This window comes from Cyphomyrmex costatus, unplaced genomic scaffold (genome assembly GCF_001594065.2).
Source record: "Cyphomyrmex costatus isolate MS0001 unplaced genomic scaffold, Ccosl1.0 scaffold53, whole genome shotgun sequence".
Lineage (NCBI taxonomy): Eukaryota > Metazoa > Arthropoda > Insecta > Hymenoptera > Formicidae > Cyphomyrmex > Cyphomyrmex costatus.
Window position 1 is genome coordinate 144486 of NW_017279524.1, and position 17862 is coordinate 162347.

At 34.3% G+C, this 17862-nt stretch overlaps 2 protein-coding genes and 1 non-coding gene across 3 annotated transcripts; 1 reads left to right on the plus strand and 2 right to left on the minus strand.

The window, feature by feature from the left end:
* Positions 1-161: 161 nt before the first annotated feature.
* TRNAV-CAC (transfer RNA valine (anticodon CAC)) lies at positions 162-234 on the minus strand. The gene has a single exon. It is a non-coding gene; the product is annotated as a tRNA-Val (tRNA).
* Positions 235-7869: 7635 nt separating this feature from the next.
* Positions 7870-10416, minus strand: cos (kinesin-like protein costa). Its single transcript, XM_018546246.1, has one exon. The coding sequence runs from the start codon at positions 10414-10416 to the stop codon at positions 7870-7872; it is 2547 nt and encodes an 848-aa protein (XP_018401748.1).
* A 3361-nt stretch (positions 10417-13777) lies between these two features.
* Positions 13778-17329, plus strand: Oseg4 (intraflagellar transport protein Oseg4). Its single transcript, XM_018546247.1, has one exon. The coding sequence runs from the start codon at positions 13778-13780 to the stop codon at positions 17327-17329; it is 3552 nt and encodes a 1183-aa protein (XP_018401749.1).
* Positions 17330-17862: the final 533 nt, after the last annotated feature.

Consider the following 17862-nt stretch of genomic DNA (forward strand, 5'->3'; position numbering starts at 1 on the left):
GAAATACAAAAGTTTTATTATTATTCTTTCATGCTATTCTATATAACGTGCAAACTTGATTCAATAAATATAATTTTCTAACAAACATATTTTTAATTGAAAATAAATAAATTTCTAGAAAAAAAATTAAATTGTAAAAAAGAAAAAAAAATAATGACATCTGTTTCCGCCCGGGATCGAACCGGGGACCTTGTGCGTGTGAAGCACACGTGATAACCACTACACTACGGAAACTCGCTGAGAGTGCATCTTTTGATTTCAAATATCTAGCTCCGACAAGTAATTCTGCAATAATAAGAGACTTTATTAAAATATGACATTACTTTATATTTAAACAAAAATTTCATTAAAATATAATAATTATACCCTATCAGAATTTTATATGTATAGGAAAGTCTACAAGTTTCGAACAATTGAAGCACTCCTCTAGCTATTCTGTCTATCAAACAAATATATTATCTTAATAATTAAATATATTATTTTTATCGAGAATTATAGTGTCAAACTTTTTTTATTCGATGATTAACACTGTCTAAACTGCTAAGAATAATTGAAAATAAAAATACTAGATAATAGTATAAAATATAAAAGACATAATAGTATATACATACTATAAGTATAATATACATATTATATGAAAACATAATAGAATTTACAGGTTAATTGAAAATTAAGACAAATGAATCTGAGCATAGTAAATATGTCATAAAATAGATCGTAAGAGATAATGATTTATTATTGTTAGAAGAGTATGATAATTTCCAGAGATGTAACGCCGCCGTTATGTGTGCAAATGAATCCGTGGAATACAATGCCGTCCATCACGAGAAAAACACAACTGGCTCGCGGCGTGCCGGAGATATTTCGGTATCCTTTGAATTGTAAATACTACATGACATTAAATCGGGACTGTTTACCATCGCTTCGGCGGATCTGTGGAATTCCTATGGCGTTTCTCTCCCCATTTTCGTCACGGTGCAGGGATTTACAGTCCCATTCGGACAATGGTATATATTACAGCAGTGATTAAACCGTGAGTTACAGTATTCGGACATTTCGAATCTGATCGACGATGCCCATGATTTATTGACATTTTTCTTATATTTTCTCGCTCAATATTTTATCGACGGAGGCTAATATTACATTCTACGTCAGAAACTTAATAACCCACAGTAGGCACATATATAAAAACGATTTTAACCTGCAGGATTGTGTGTTTATCGTAAAATACTATTCCATTCGAATAAGTGGCGTAATATGCGATAATGTACACTATTTACAGATATCTACATATATGTAAAGTATGTAAACTATATTTTACATGTCTAAGCAATCTCTCTCTCTCTCTCTCTCTCTCTCTCTCTCTCTCTCTCTCTCTCTCTCTACCCTATCAGAATTTTATATGTATAGGAAAGTCTACAAGTTTCGAACAATTGAAGCACTCCTCTAGCTATTCTGTCTATCAAACAAATATATTATCTTAATAATTAAATATATTATTTTTATCGAGAATTATAGTGTCAAACTTTTTTTATTCGATGATTAACACTGTCTAAACTGCTAAGAATAATTGAAAATAAAAATACTAGATAATAGTATAAAATATAAAAGACATAATAGTATATACATACTATAAGTATAATATACATATTATATGAAAACATAATAGAATTTACAGGTTAATTGAAAATTAAGACAAATGAATCTGAGCATAGTAAATATGTCATAAAATAGATCGTAAGAGATAATGATTTATTATTGTTAGAAGAGTATGATAATTTCCAGAGATGTAACGCCGCCGTTATGTGTGCAAATGAATCCGTGGAATACAATGCCGTCCATCACGAGAAAAACACAACTGGCTCGCGGCGTGCCGGAGATATTTCGGTATCCTTTGAATTGTAAATACTACATGACATTAAATCGGGACTGTTTACCATCGCTTCGGCGGATCTGTGGAATTCCTATGGCGTTTCTCTCCCCATTTTCGTCACGGTGCAGGGATTTACAGTCCCATTCGGACAATGGTATATATTACAGCAGTGATTAAACCGTGAGTTACAGTATTCGGACATTTCGAATCTGATCGACGATGCCCATGATTTATTGACATTTTTCTTATATTTTCTCGCTCAATATTTTATCGACGGAGGCTAATATTACATTCTACGTCAGAAACTTAATAACCCACAGTAGGCACATATATAAAAACGATTTTAACCTGCAGGATTGTGTGTTTATCGTAAAATACTATTCCATTCGAATAAGTGGCGTAATATGCGATAATGTACACTATTTACAGATATCTACATATATGTAAAGTATGTAAACTATATTTTACATGTCTAAGCAATCTCTCTCTCTCTCTCTCTCTCTCTCTCTCTCTCTCTCTCTCTCTCTCTCTCTCTCTCTATCGAAGCCTTATATTATAGTATATATCTATTTTTTATCATTACATTTTTTGGAGACTGTACTACCAGTTTCTATCTCGTTATTATATCATATCAATATAAAATCTATCAATAAATTAATTTCTCTATATTAACATATTAAAGTTAAATATTAATAATTAGAAAGCCTGATTACTTATTTTCCTGTATTATATATCTATTATTCAATTTATAATAATTTACGTACAGTATTGTTCTTTATTGTTCAACAGTTTTTGAAACGTACGTACATAACAAAATTCGTATAAAAATATAAATATTTTAGCGTCTAAAATTCGATATGAGTATACTTATACATTAATAAAAAAATTAACAAAAATTTGTAATAATTAATTAGAACGTTATATATTTTATTTTATTTTAAAATATATATTATGTATATCATAATCTTTTGTAGCTCATATATTTTAAGGTAACGAATCTATGAAAATTGTTATCATTTCTATAATGATGTTCACAATACGATATAGTTATTGTCTGTCACATTTTTTACAGATTCGTTATCTCATTTTTTTGAAGTTTTTAATTGTTACTCACCGACCGATGCGTAGCAATGGAGCATCGTAGCTACAATTCCATATATAAATATAAGATCCAAATTAAAGTAAGGTTATCGAAGAGATTATATGAAAAAAAAATCGATCTTATAAAATAATAAGCAATCACAATCTTAAAAATTCTAAAATTCTCAATTAATGCTGAAAAATTAAATGCTTACAGGTTTATTGAAATTTATACGAATCAATAGTCATTATTTACATATAATGAATGACGAATTGAAAAAGCAACTTACAAACTGTTTTAATTAGAATTATTTAGAAACAGGAAAAGAGAAGAAAACATAATTATAATATAAATTATGGATTATTTGCATACTTATAGAATGCGCAAATATAGAAATTGTTACCTAATTTTTTGTAGCAAAATTTTTTAAATCAAAATATTAGGTACAATAGTAGTATAACTTCACCGAGTTCTATTTCACTATATATTAGATATTAAATATATATTATATAATAATTATTACGCTCATTTATATGTGTAAATGCTATTAGGTTTTTTTGTATATACGCGGCGCGGTGTCGAGAAATGGACTCAACGAAGTTATATCGGCATTAATTTTGCAAATTGTCGAATAATAATGCTTTATACTCGTAAACATTTTATAAAGTTATTTTAATAAAGGGCCGGGTGTTTCATGTATTATATATATCACATAAATAATGATTTTTCTGTTTTAAGATGTGTACTTGATCATAAACTTTTCATAAAGTTACCATAAAGGGGTGTTATGTATCACATAAATAATGATTAACCCATATTATGCCCCATAAAGGCGTAGTTTTTATACGCTATTTAACATTCCGTTAGCAAAGTGTTGAGATTTACAGGTAATGCAGGCGTTTGAATGAACAAGAGACGCGCTTAATCAAAAATGCACAGTTCGTGTAAGCATTCTTGCGGATCCCGGTCACGCATTAGCAATTCGTTCACGTAAAAAAATCGCAACGGACATTAATTTTCCCTCTCTCATCCCGAAATTTCGCTCCAGATGCGGCGACCGTCCTGTCGCTCTCGCCTACTTTTCCTGAAACTCATTTAACGCGTCTCTTCCACGAAACACCTCATCCGTAGCCGGTTTGGGTTAAAGGGGAAAGAAGACCTGTTGCTTATATACTTACAAGAATCCGAGCAGACATTAATAAATGTAATGGTACAGTGGATTATAAAATTAGCATGTCGAGTTGTTGCACAATAGTTTCTAAGTTGCCGACTTGCCGTGTACGAATTGCTGAAGAAGTATTTCGTATATATCCAATGCATTCGACTATATACATTTAATTTTTAATATTTCACGATTTTAAAAAATATATAGTTACATATATTTATATATATTATATATATATATATATGTATTATATATCTTTGCACTTAAATGTTAGACAGTCACAAAATTGTAATTGTTTGAACAGTGCGCAATTCCTGCATCGATGATTTCTTCAAACTGCTGGCCAAGTGATAAAAACTGTTAAAAATTTACACACGTATTACGTTTGTTAGGCATTAATAATTTATACTTGAACAATTAATTGTGAAGCTAGTTTGTGACTCTACTCCCGAAATATGAGAGAATCTTTCTGTTATATGATCAAAATATTTGAGTGTATCGTAAAGATCATATCACACTACATATTGGAGATTGAGGATTGCGAATTAACTAAGATTAGAATTCGATCAGTTAGATAGATAACTTTAATTTTAATCCGCGCGCGCGTTTTGTTCTGATTTTATGAAAGACTAAATTCTAATCTTTATTTCGCCATATGCGAATTAAAGATTAAATTGAAGATTAAAGATCTAACTGATCGAATTCTAATCTCTAATTCGCAGTTATAATTCTCAATCTCCAATGGCGTAATAGGGTGATACGAGCTTTACGGTACCGAGAACTACGACTGGTCGCGGATCGGTGCGTGACTATCAATAATAAGTAACAAACTTAGACGTCGACCGAGATTACGCGCGTCTGCGGGACATAGCTACCAATTCGTGGGTATCGTACCATGAAATGCATCTCTCGCCACTTAGTGGGTGAGAATTTGGAACGACGATACGCGTATCGATAACGTTACGCGACACGTGCATTTGCACGCGTTCGGAACGCGGTCGTACGACTTGTTCATGGCGGATATTGATAACGCGGGGGTCCATTTCCATTTATGTATTTACTTGGCCTCTCTGCAGTATAATCACTGCACTTTATAACACATTAACTCCACTTATAACACATATTCTGATAATGAAACGCTTTAACACGCAAGAACATATATTTTTTGACGCTACGTTGGAAAAATGATTTAACTTTAATAAATATTTGTATATTTTTTAGGTCGTATATATAACAATATCTACCTGACATTAGCTTGGTCATAAATTCGATGTTTCTTCAATTAAAATTTGACGCAAGATCATCAATTATTCCAACTTTCATCGATGTTGAAGCAATGACTATCTCTTGCATTGTAATATTTAATATTTATGAGTAAGAGGACATTCGACACGTTTTATATACAGTTATATATACTAAAAGGTCGCGCGATAAGATTTAATCCGATTTAGAAAGTCAAACATATAAATCTGTTTCATCCTCATGCTCATGTCGAACACACTTAAATCTACGAAAGTCGTTTTTTAGATACCAATCTACGAAAACCAACTTTCGAAGCGTATATATATATACATACATATATATAAGTTCGTAAAGAAATAATTTTGCAACTATTCCTTATGGGTAAATGCGTGTCCAGGGGATAAAAAATTTAGTATAGAAAGGAAGAGTTATATAATATTCGATTTATTTACAAAATTACAATAAATTATATGTCGAAAGAGAATCGATGCGATCTTCGAGTCAGAGTTATGATGTTTGGGAAATCACATACTAAATAATTAAGAATATTCGACACGCACGCAGTACACTTGACAAATATTAATTCTCACTCGGCCAAAAAATGCAGACGAAATATTTTCTGACAAAAAATTATATTATTATAATTTCGCGAAATGTACCATAATATTATATATATATATATGTTATATACAAGGTGTCCCATAGTGTTCACAGTATAAACTCGCACGGCGGGGTGTCACCGCATATTGGCTTAGACGTTTTATTTTTTAATTCGAAAGCTACAGCGACTATCTCAAAATGATGTAAGACTTTTTTGTTCTCCTCCCTACCGTGAAAGTCGCACAAGACAAAATCATATGTCATGGTATACGTAAATGGGATACGATTTGTATAAGATCGTATGTGAACAGTATATGAAAGACATACGATTCATATCCGATCGTTTATGAAGTATATGCGAATTTTATACGAATCGTATACAAATCATATACGATCATGCAATTAACATGTTATCGCATACGATCGGATATGATTCGTATGTCTTTCAATACGAATTTGAACCCTTCATATACGATTCTTATATCAAATTTACGGTAGGGCTTGATTCCTTCCACACCCCCAATGCGACTCCTACCTTATTTCTAGGACACCCTGTGTATAGTATGTGTGTGTGAGTGTATACTAATATATTATATAAAATAGAAAAAATCAATTCCAAATATATAAGAAAAATTTGTCGCGTCTTTTACGTGTCTAGTAAACATGTCGGTAATGAGAGAGTTAGTAATACGGAAATCAAACGTTCCTTCCAAATACACGAACAACATATAAATAGTCAAAGATAATCGCGTGATGTAGCAAGGTATTATGCGCATTGTTATCGACGTGTCCAGAAAATACAATAATTGAGCACACACACACAGCTACAGTTGTAAGAATCCTGATACATCCTCTAATCAGACTCGTAATTCTTAGGCGATACATTTTAATAACTTAATTCCAAATGCAACGTTGTAATTTCCTGACTACGTTTATCGCCATTTAAAAGCTGTCTGTAAAATTAAGCTATCTGTAAAATAACAATTATTTGAATACACACTGCATAATGTACAACAATTGAGCGTCACTATTCATACAAGATTCGCAAGCCTCCAAGTTTTCCTGTCGCAAAAAATCAGAACGAAGCGATCGTACCGTATCTTATTATGTCGTCGACATGACAATTGCTTTGCTACAGCAACTACTGAATAATAACATGTTATGAACGGCATGCAAATAGGCTTTCGCATGCAAACGAGATTTCCAGAGATATTACGTCTAAATATCCATTAAATTATATGAGAGCTTAGAACTATGCCCTGTAATAAATACAACGTGGTTAAATTGCATGCAGTTAAATTCGTATTCAAGAATAATACATCTTTTAACATTTAAGAGATAGGCAGGGTGGCCATAAACTTAGTTTTCTTAAAAATCTTGTTTTAAAAAAGAAAAGTATTGTATAAATAAAAATAAAGTCTTAAAGTTCATTATTTTTATATGTTTCTATAGTCCATCTCATATTAATTAATGTACGTTTAATTGTAACATATAATATACTAGTAAAAAATATAAATGTAAAAATAAAATTTTTTGGGATGTTCTGAATACCTCACCTACCAACTTCCACATTCTTTACATCACTTACCTAAAAGTTAATAAATATAATATAGGCAAATTTATTTTTGAGTTGTTTGATAAACAAAAATATACTGAATGTACTTTTAAAACGTAAAAATGTGTATCTTATAAAAATACAGAAGAGGTAATTGTTTCACACAGAAAAACTATTATCACATAATCTATGTATGATCTAGGAAACTATACTGTGTTAAAACGAGAAATGCTTTTATACAGTCTATTGTAAACATTTGTGACGAGAAAATACGAAGATGTAGTACATAAAACAATATACAATAAAAAATTCGAATTATAAACATATATAATAAATAAAGATACTCAACAAATTCACTTTTTCCTTTTATCGCTATCTCTATCAGTCGTCTTTTCAATTATCAATTTATTTCGTTTCCTCGTTATAGTCGTAGATCGAGTACTCGGTGTGATCTGTTTCAATCCTTGCTGTTGCAGAATTTTACATGGACTAGCTGTACGCGGTGGTGTTGTACCCTTGAGAAGAGCTTCGACATCCGCCAATCGTTTCTTGAGCGCTCTATTTTCCTTTTTGAATCTTACAAGCTCAGAATCCTTATCCAATCGTTCGTAACCGGAGCTGCTCGTCTCCTCCGCAAAATGCCTGAATACGTGATGCAGCTTATCTTCATACTGCCTTTGCATTAAAATCATTCGTTTTTCGGCCTCCATTAACCGCCAATCCTGATTCGTGATGTGAGCCTCGAGCTCAGTTATCTGAACCTCCAGATTCTTCGAGCTCTCCTTCAAGTCAATGACCTTGCGGAAGTATTTCATAAATAACGTTATTATTTCACCATGTGAGAGTTTCTTCAAACGCTCCGTCAACATTCTCTCACCTTTTTCGCGTTGGGATTGATTTTCATCAAAGTCCTTCCGTCCGCAAATCATCTCATTCTTGTGCTCAATCATCGCATCGATGGCTTCGATAGTCTCACCGCATTCTAGCAGTTTACGTTCTTCGACCATCGTTAGAGTTCTATCCTTTTGGAACTTCTCATCTAAATTGCATTTCTCGTCCACCAAACAGTCTCGAGTGCGCCTCAAATTCCTGATCTCATGTCGTAACGCTTCTTTCTCGTCCATGTCTGCAGTTCTCTCCAGATCCATAGATTTCTCTTTCAGAACGTGATCCAGATGAGATATCCTTGCACTAACATCCATCAAGTTCTTCATCTTATCTGAACAATCAGTCTTTGATTTCATATTGTGTTTCTCATCCTCGCTCTCCGATTGCATTTCCTTCAATTTGGACGCAGTTAGATTATATTTCTCCTCAAGTTCACGAATCTTTTGTTGATCCTTAGCCAGCTCGTCCTCCAACTGCTTCTTACGTTCCTCTTCTCGCTTCAATTGCCGCTTTAATTTATCCATTTGCTTCTTCGATGTATTTAACGAGGCTTCCAACTCTAAAACTTTCTTCGCGGAATCACCGGCTATTTGCTTTATCATATCTATATCCATCATTCGTTTCTCATAATGTATTGCTATATTTTTCATTAATTCAATTTCTTTTTTGTGTATTTTTTCATCAAGATCCTTGTACATATGTGCATTCTCTGCTTGTGCCAATTGTGTTCTCGTGTTGTAATACTCCTCTTCCAGTTTACTACGTTTACGTTGGAATTTTTGCTTTGCGCTGGTGCGTGTATCGGAATTCTTTATCATATCTGCTATGAAACGTTGTTTAATCTTAATTGTCGTTTGCAGTTCTTCGATACGTTTATGCGCTCCATCCAAATTTGATTGAATTTTTTTCACTTGCGTTTGTTTCGCCTCGTTATTCAGCGTTAGCGCTTTTAACTCTTTAATAGGTTCGGGTATTTCCGTGTTCTTGAGGACTTCAAGTAATAGATCGGGTGAATTATCGTTTTGAATCACGACAAAATTGTCGTTAATAATATTATCATTAATATTTACTTCTGACTCGCGATTATCCAACATATAAGGATTGATATATTCTGAGATATGATTTTCAAGGATTTGATTTTGGCAAGGTTTCAGGCTGTCATTAAAAACTAATACTTCATTACACATATCGGAACCAGGCAACATTGAGTTTCTTCTGGAATTTGGATTTCTTATTGGTAAAGGACGAGATACTGGTACGTAATTATTATTTACGGATCTCGTTACTGGAGATATAATCTCAATGTTTGCTTCTCTGAAATCATCCTTTGTAGAATCGACAATTCTATCCGTCTCTAACTTAAATTTATTCATGCATTCATCTAGTTTCTCCAAAAAATCTGGATTTTCCGAACTCACATCGCTTTGATCATCGTCTTCCTCCTCGTCCTCCTCTTCCTCATCTTCATCATCGTCATCATCATCAGATATTTCGCTGTCTGAACTTGAGATGCAATTAAGTTTAAGTTTCGTTTGATTCGCAGATTCGTCCGTTTTTTCATCAGTCTCGGTTACTTCTTCAATGCGTTCCAACGATCTTCTGGCATTCTCCGTATATCCCTGTAAACTGGTACTCTCATCGCTGGCTATACATTCCTCGTACTCCTGTTTCATGCACAACCACTGCTCAATTTGATCTTGATCAGTGTGCGGCAGAACGTTACTTGACATGAGCTTCGTAAATAGACCTTCTGCATTGGAAACTAATTTAGACCATTGAGTAGCAGCAAACTCCAATCTAAATAGGTCTGCGCTAGAACTACGTTCGCCAGAAGTAGCAGGCGTCATTGTGTCATGTACCTCCTCGCCAGTCTGTTCAGTTTCCTCCTCGGTCAATTGATGACGCTCGTGATCGTGATTGTGGAAGGATGGCATCATATCAATATATGACATGCAACATTGATGATCTGCTATTGATTGAATCCATGAACTATAATGCATCATTTTACTCATATGATTTCATCTAATGAAGCACATGTCCATTCGAATATGAGCTAATCTGTACCTGTAAAAAATGTCATTTTTTATTATCTATTTCATTGATTAGGTAAAGAAAAAATTCACTATTACTTTTCAACATCTCTGTTACAAATAGTTTTTTAACTCAAATTAAAACCAGAACTGTGTTTATATATAACATGATTTACATATATATATATATATATATATATATATATATATATATATTAATGTAAACTATATCTTACATATCATTTATGTAAATTTAAATGTATGGATCAACTATGTTCTTTGTTTATATTAAATGTTATATTAAAATAATATAATAAATTTAACTCTCTCTCTCTCTATGTTAAATTAAAATTTCTATCTTGTTTGTATAGATTACTTCATTTTATATCAATATTAAAGTCAGATATATTAACAATCATAAAAATTAATTAGATACTTTGTTCTGTATTATTCAATTTATAATTTATATATTTTTTATTGTTTCTCTACATAAAAGAATTTATAAATTTAATATAAACAATACATAAATATTCCACTTAAACATAATCTTGAAACATATATAGCAGAATTTTGATTAAAATTTTCACAATTTGAAACTTTTTATCGATTCTTTAACTACATATCATGGTGCTCATGAACAAGATGAAAAAGAGCATGAATTTTAACTAAATGTATAACTGCAAATTTTATTTTTTAAATGTGTGTAACCAATAGGATTATTTATATATTTACTGAAGATGGTCAGATATTGGCCGAAAACATCTAAATTAAGTAAAATAGAAAACTTTTGTAATATATTAAATATCAGAAAAAACAATCTGTACTGTGCTTTTATGCTCCTTTATAGTTAAAATTTTTAATGTTAAAAACCACTTTCTTATTAATTATTATTTAAAATCTTCAAATTAAAATTTGAGCAAACTAAAAAAACAAATGAGAAGAAATTTCACTTGTGCCAAAAAAGATCCAAATTGTAAATAGAGTTAATCTTACATTCAAATGAAATATTAAATTATATAAATGTATATATATATATATATATATATATATATATATATATATATAGAGAGAGAGAGAGAGAGAGAGAGAGAGAGAGAGAGATTAAAACAAAATTAGTAATCAATATTAAATTTTAAAGGACTGTCAATGTAACAAAATAACCAATACGAATACGAAGCCTATAACAGTCTAGTCGGATCTTTGTTGCTTATATATAATTTCGTGTGAATTTATATATTGATATATGTAGTCTTTCTAAACTGCGCGCCGAACAATTGTCGATCTTGAAACGCAACTCTAATAAACTATCACAGTACTACCACGAATTAAATTAATTGATAATTTAATAATTATTTGATACTCTTTTGGCATCTTATATCGATCTTTTAACGTTAAAATCTGAAAATAATAATTCTTATTGCGAAAAAATTAGTAATACCTAAGTAATACTTACGAATGAAATTCCTAACCTATCGAAACTCTCCATGTCTCAGAACTATGCCTCGGAATCCTTGTCTCGCGGAAGAGCCGTAACGCATATTTTATGTTCCGTTCCTCCACGATTTCATGAATAAAAAATCACATTTTCAACAACTGTGAGATCACATCGATATGTGTTTGCAAGCTTCCTTTCAGCTGACTTGACAGCAATCGATGTCAGTTAACGTCGAGTGAATTTGCGCAGCGGCGCGGCGCCATGAACGGATGAAATTGCATGAACGTTAGATTTGTTCTCTGCACTTCTACAGCTGCATTTAGTGCATTATTTCGCAGTTAAATTTTTACTTGAAATAAGATTTACGATGTAGCGCCTCTATATATACAAAATGTGTATATTATAAACTACGTAACTATATTAAAATATTTCCACACACAACAGATAAAACGTAATTTTTCTCAAAATTTTTATGTAACTCTCAAAATTTGATAAATGTTTAATATAACGTTTTCTCCCCCTAATTCTCCCGTAATTTCGTAAATTAAAAAAAAATTTTTCATGCAATTATACTCTAAAAAAGCGAAATTCATCGCCCGTCCAGCGTACGGTATTTGATTGGTCGATATCACCTTGAAAGCAGAAATCGCATTGTCCGGTCGATGATAATCCGCCTCGTTATGAATATATAGATGGCATTTCGCACGTTGCTATGTACATCATTTTCGTTACTATGGTAAACTTGACAAGTGTGTTTATATTAAAAACGCGACAGCTTTGACAGTTCGCTTCGAATGTTACTTTCCGCCATAAAACACGATACTTGTTTTTTTGAAACTATATTATACGAAACAGTATGAAAGAAAATTGGTACTTCATGTGAATGTGTGTTCCGATTCTTATAATTTTTGTTCGTAAATCGCTTGTTTGGTTAAAAAGTCCTTAAAATATTCTATCAAAATTACAATTGATTATAAATTAGGGCTCTGATTTTATTCCGTTTTTTTTTTTTAAGATATCCCAGGTGACAAGCTGTAGTTATTTTGATGTTGATAATTAGTCATTTTTAATTATTGACTTATTTAAAATATAATAATAACGTCGCATCTTTTTAACCAATTAATAATTTCATTTATTTATGACGCGTGTATTTACAACATTATTCTTATTGACGTCAAATAAATGACCAGTCGATGACGTACTAGTAACGTTATATTAATATAACGTCATTCATCTATGCTGTTAATAACACGAAAATAATGACATATTTTTGATATCGATTTATGTGATGTTATGTGGTTGTGACAAATCCACGTACTTTTACGGTAATAGAACGTCAGATTCGTCAAGAATCAAATAAACGATATCTTACTTAGAATGTATAAATGTGAAATGTTTATTCGTTTATATTCATTTTCAGAAAAACCTTTACTTGTAGGTAAACGTTGACACATAATTAGCACATCTGTTTATTAACGATATTTTTACGAATTCATTGTTTTAATGTTATTTTATATACATATCTTTTCTGTTTTACTGCACTCAAACGTCTTCTTTACTATTAAGAACTTTGGATTTTTTCAACCTATCACACTAAGAAGATTCCTTAATAAAGAGTTAAACGTTTATAAAAAAAGAAACGTGAAAATATCTAAAAAGACGTTTTTTTATAAATAGATATGCTAAATATAAATGTAAATGTATTTTTCTTTAAACATAATAGCAAGTTCTATTTAAAATACATATATTTGGAAAAACGTTTTTAATAAACAGATATATGCTAAGTATACATATAAACATGTTTTCATTTAAATATATAGCAAGCTGTATTATAAATAAAATACTTTGATTTCAGAGTTTTACACCAATTTTGTGAAAAAACTCCAGGAAGACTAAGATAAACCAACAATGTTTGTTTATCTGAGCAAGAAGATCTCTATACCAAATAACTTTCGATTAAACTGCATAGCATGGAATCAGAAGGACGGATATATTGCAGTGGGAGGAGAAGATGGTCTCTTGAAAGTTCTTCGAGTAGACTCCAATGTCAATGGATCACACAGCGGTGGGAAATCTCAAGGCTTGGCTGCAACAAGCAATCTGAGCATGAATCAGCCCCTGGAGGGTCACAATGGACACGTTCAAGTAGTGACATGGAACGAAGAGCATCAGAAGCTGACATCAAGTGACCAGAATGGAGTCATTATTGTTTGGATGCTGTATAAGGGCTCGTGGTATGAAGAAATGATAAACAATCGCAACAAGTCTGTGGTGAAAGGTATGGCATGGAGCTCTGATGGTCAAAAGATATGCATAGTCTATGAAGACGGAGCTGTGATTGTTGGATCTGTCGATGGCAACAGAATCTGGGGTAAGGAATTGAAAAACGTATCTCTCTCTGCTGTACAGTGGTCTCCAGATGGAAAATTACTTTTGTTTGGTTTGAAAAATGGAGAACTTCATCTGTACAATAATCAAGGCGTATTTCTGACAAAATTGAATATTCCCTCACAGAATACCTCTCAGTTTCAAATCATAGTGGCACTACAGTGGTACAACGGAAGAAACGGTTACGTTGCCATGGACTGTCCTACTCTAGCTATTTGTTATCGCAATGGTAGGATTCTACTGTTGCGAGATACTAGTGATGACAATCCAGTTATGATAGAGTCCGGGGTGACTACTTCATGGTGCAATTGGAATAGCTGCGGCTCTCTCTTGGCGATAACAGGCATGATGCCGTTGCTCAGTAATGGGGAAACAAAGGACATGAATGTTATACAGTTTTACACGCCGTTCGGTGAACATATGAGGACCCTGAAGATACCAGGACGGGAAGTAACGTGTTGCACTTGGGAGAAAGGTTCCCTCCGAGTCGCATTGTCCGTTGACTCTCACATATACTTTGCAAATATCCGTCTAGATTACAAGTGGACGTACTTCAGCAACACGGTCGTTTTTACGAACGAGAAAATCGGTAAGGATGGCACTTGCGTGACATTCTGGAACATAAGCAGTAACACGTGTTGCACCAAGTATGTGAGATCTTTGCTATCGATAACCTCGTACGGGGAGCATTGCGTGCTCTCTGTGAGAAACGATCCCGTCCAAGCCACTGAGCAATTCGCCCTTCTCGTTTGCAACACGATCGCCACACCAATAGACTCTAAGTTCTTGGATCTGGAACCTTTGTACCTTACCATGACGTCCAATATGGTCGTGGCTGCGTCTAAGAACAATTTCTTGATTTGGAACTTTCGCACGCCCCGTAACTCGACATTGCACCCGAGCAGGATGCGCAAGTACAAGATTTATCACGTGGACGAGACGCCGACCGGCGTCACCGAGGTCATCCAGGATTTGGACAAGGACGGCGCGTTTGAGACCCCCATTAATATGAAGGTCACCATGGATCCGATTTGCTGTGTCTACGCCACCGAAAAGGTTCTTCTGGTTGGCCGGGACTCGGGGATGATTCAGCGGTACTCCCTGCCACAGATAACGCTCGTGAATCGATACAATACTGTGTGCAGACTGCACAAAATCGCTATTAACTGCGACTCCACACGCGTTTCCATCCTGGACGCTAACGGTATACTCACTATGCTGGATCTGGATCCGCAAAAACCATCCGATTTGCGAGACGGAGACACGAGTGAGGATATATCTAAATTTGAGAGAAAGGATGTATGGGCTATGTGCTGGGCACAGGATAATCCCTCGCTTCTGGCAATCATGGAGAAAACTAGGATGTATGTTCTGAGAGGATTAGATCCCGAAGAGCCTATAGCTTGTTCCGGATATATTTGTTCTTTTCAAGACTTGGAAATACGTTGCGTTCTACTCGACGATCTCATGCTGAAGTCCGATGACACTCGAAAAGACTTGATTGTAGATTTGGAAGTAAAATCTCTAAGAGACACAAGGGAGCTATTGGCTAAAGTGGGTCTGAAGGAGGCCAACAATTTCATTCAGGACAATCCGCATCCCCGTCTTTGGCGTTTATTAGCCGAATCGGCGTTGACGAAGCTGGACTTGGAAACTGCGGAGAATGCCATGGTACGCTGTACGGATTATTTGGGTATACAATTTATCAAGCGTTTGCAGAATGTGCACAACGATCAGTTAAAGAAGGCCGAAATCGCGGCGTTTCTTGGTAACTATGACGAGGCCGAGAAACTTTATCTAGACATGGACAGAAGAGACCTGGCAGTTACACTGCGCCAAAAGCTGGGTGATTATTTTCGGGTTGTGCAATTGATGAAGATGGGCATTGGCGGTTCGGATAAACAAATGGAGCACGCGTACAACAAGATTGGCGATCACTTCGCCGAGAGACAGAACTGGGAGAGCGCGAAAGAGTACTATGAAAAAGGTAGAAATTTGGAGAGACTCATCCAGTGCTATTATAAATTAGAAGATTTCATTCAGCTGGCGGCAACTGTAGATCAATTATCGGACAAGAGTCCCATCTTGAAGACTGTAGCGAGAATGTTGGCTTCGGTGGGAATGTGCCCGCAGGCTGTGGCAGCTTACATTAAATACGGCGACGTAAAGTTAGCCGTAGATACATGCGTGCGTCTAAATCACTGGGACCAAGCTGTCGACCTGGCGAAGACCTACAAGATGGCACAGATCGGCGAGCTGTTGAATAAATACGCCAATCATCTATTATCCAACGGTAAACATCTGCAGGCAATCGAATTGTACAAGAAGGCTAACTACAACTTGGAAGCGGCTAAATTATTGTTTCATCTCGCCGAGGAACAAGCTAAGTCCAAATCACATCCTCTGCGCGTAAAGAAGATATACGTTCTCGCAGCTTTATTGATTGAGGACCACATCAACAGCGTTCCTGCAATAAAAGGCGGCCGCAGCAATGTCGTCATGGGTCTTACTGAAAGCAACGAGGACACCAAGATTATAGAAAACGCCTGGCGAGGCGCCGAGGCGTATCACTTCCTTCTGCTCGCACATAGACAGTTGTACGACGGCAGTTTCGATGCCGCGATGAAGACCGCTCTGCGACTGAGAGACTACGAGGACATATTGGAAATAGAAGACATATGCTGTCTATTGGCGCTATCAAGCGCTGTTAATCACGCATTCGCTACCTGTTCAAAGGCTTTTATAAAATTGGAAGGGCTTGAGACGATCTCGGAAGCAAAGAAAGAGGAGTATGAGGAACTGGCAGTGGATATCTTCACGAAGCATACTCCGAAGGATTCTCGTAATAACAAGGCGGAATGCGTTAACTGCGAAACTCTGGTACCTGACTGGTGCACCGTATGCCCGAATTGCTCAACCAGATTCCCCGCTTGCATCGTCTCGGGCAAACCGCTGATGGATCTCAGCATCGCGTGGATCTGCACTGTTTGCCGACATCACGTCGCAACGGAACGCGACGTTGTTAACATAAATGCCTGCCCCTTGTGTCACAGCACCATCACATATATGTAGGCTAAAATATATATGTAGGAATAATTTAACATTCTGTTGGATTTTTATTTGCCAAAATTTTACGATAAATGATAAGCTTTTATATAATATTTTGATAACTGTGCAATAAAAATAAACAAGGGCATTTAAATTTTAATCTCACGATTTCGCGCAGAAAAAATTAAAGTTAACATTAAAATTGTTACACTTGTTGGTTTCTACGATTCACGTATGAGTAAATGTGAATTAATTATAGAAGATAATCTCTCTAAAAGAAAACTAAGAAATAGATAAAGTGTTGTCATTTGCGTGCCTTAATATTGAATAATTAATACGGGGGCGCTAACAAGAACGATTGAGTTCAACGCATTTTTAAAAGCGTGCAAGTTCTTTCTTTGTGAGCACTGATATATTTTTTACAATCTTATGTGTAAATAGGATTTTTTCATTTTATTCTTTTTTTTGTATTCGAATGCATCGTATTTGATATTACATGCTAGATTATATGAATATTAATTTGCAATAGGTTTTTATTGAAATGAAATAACATAAAC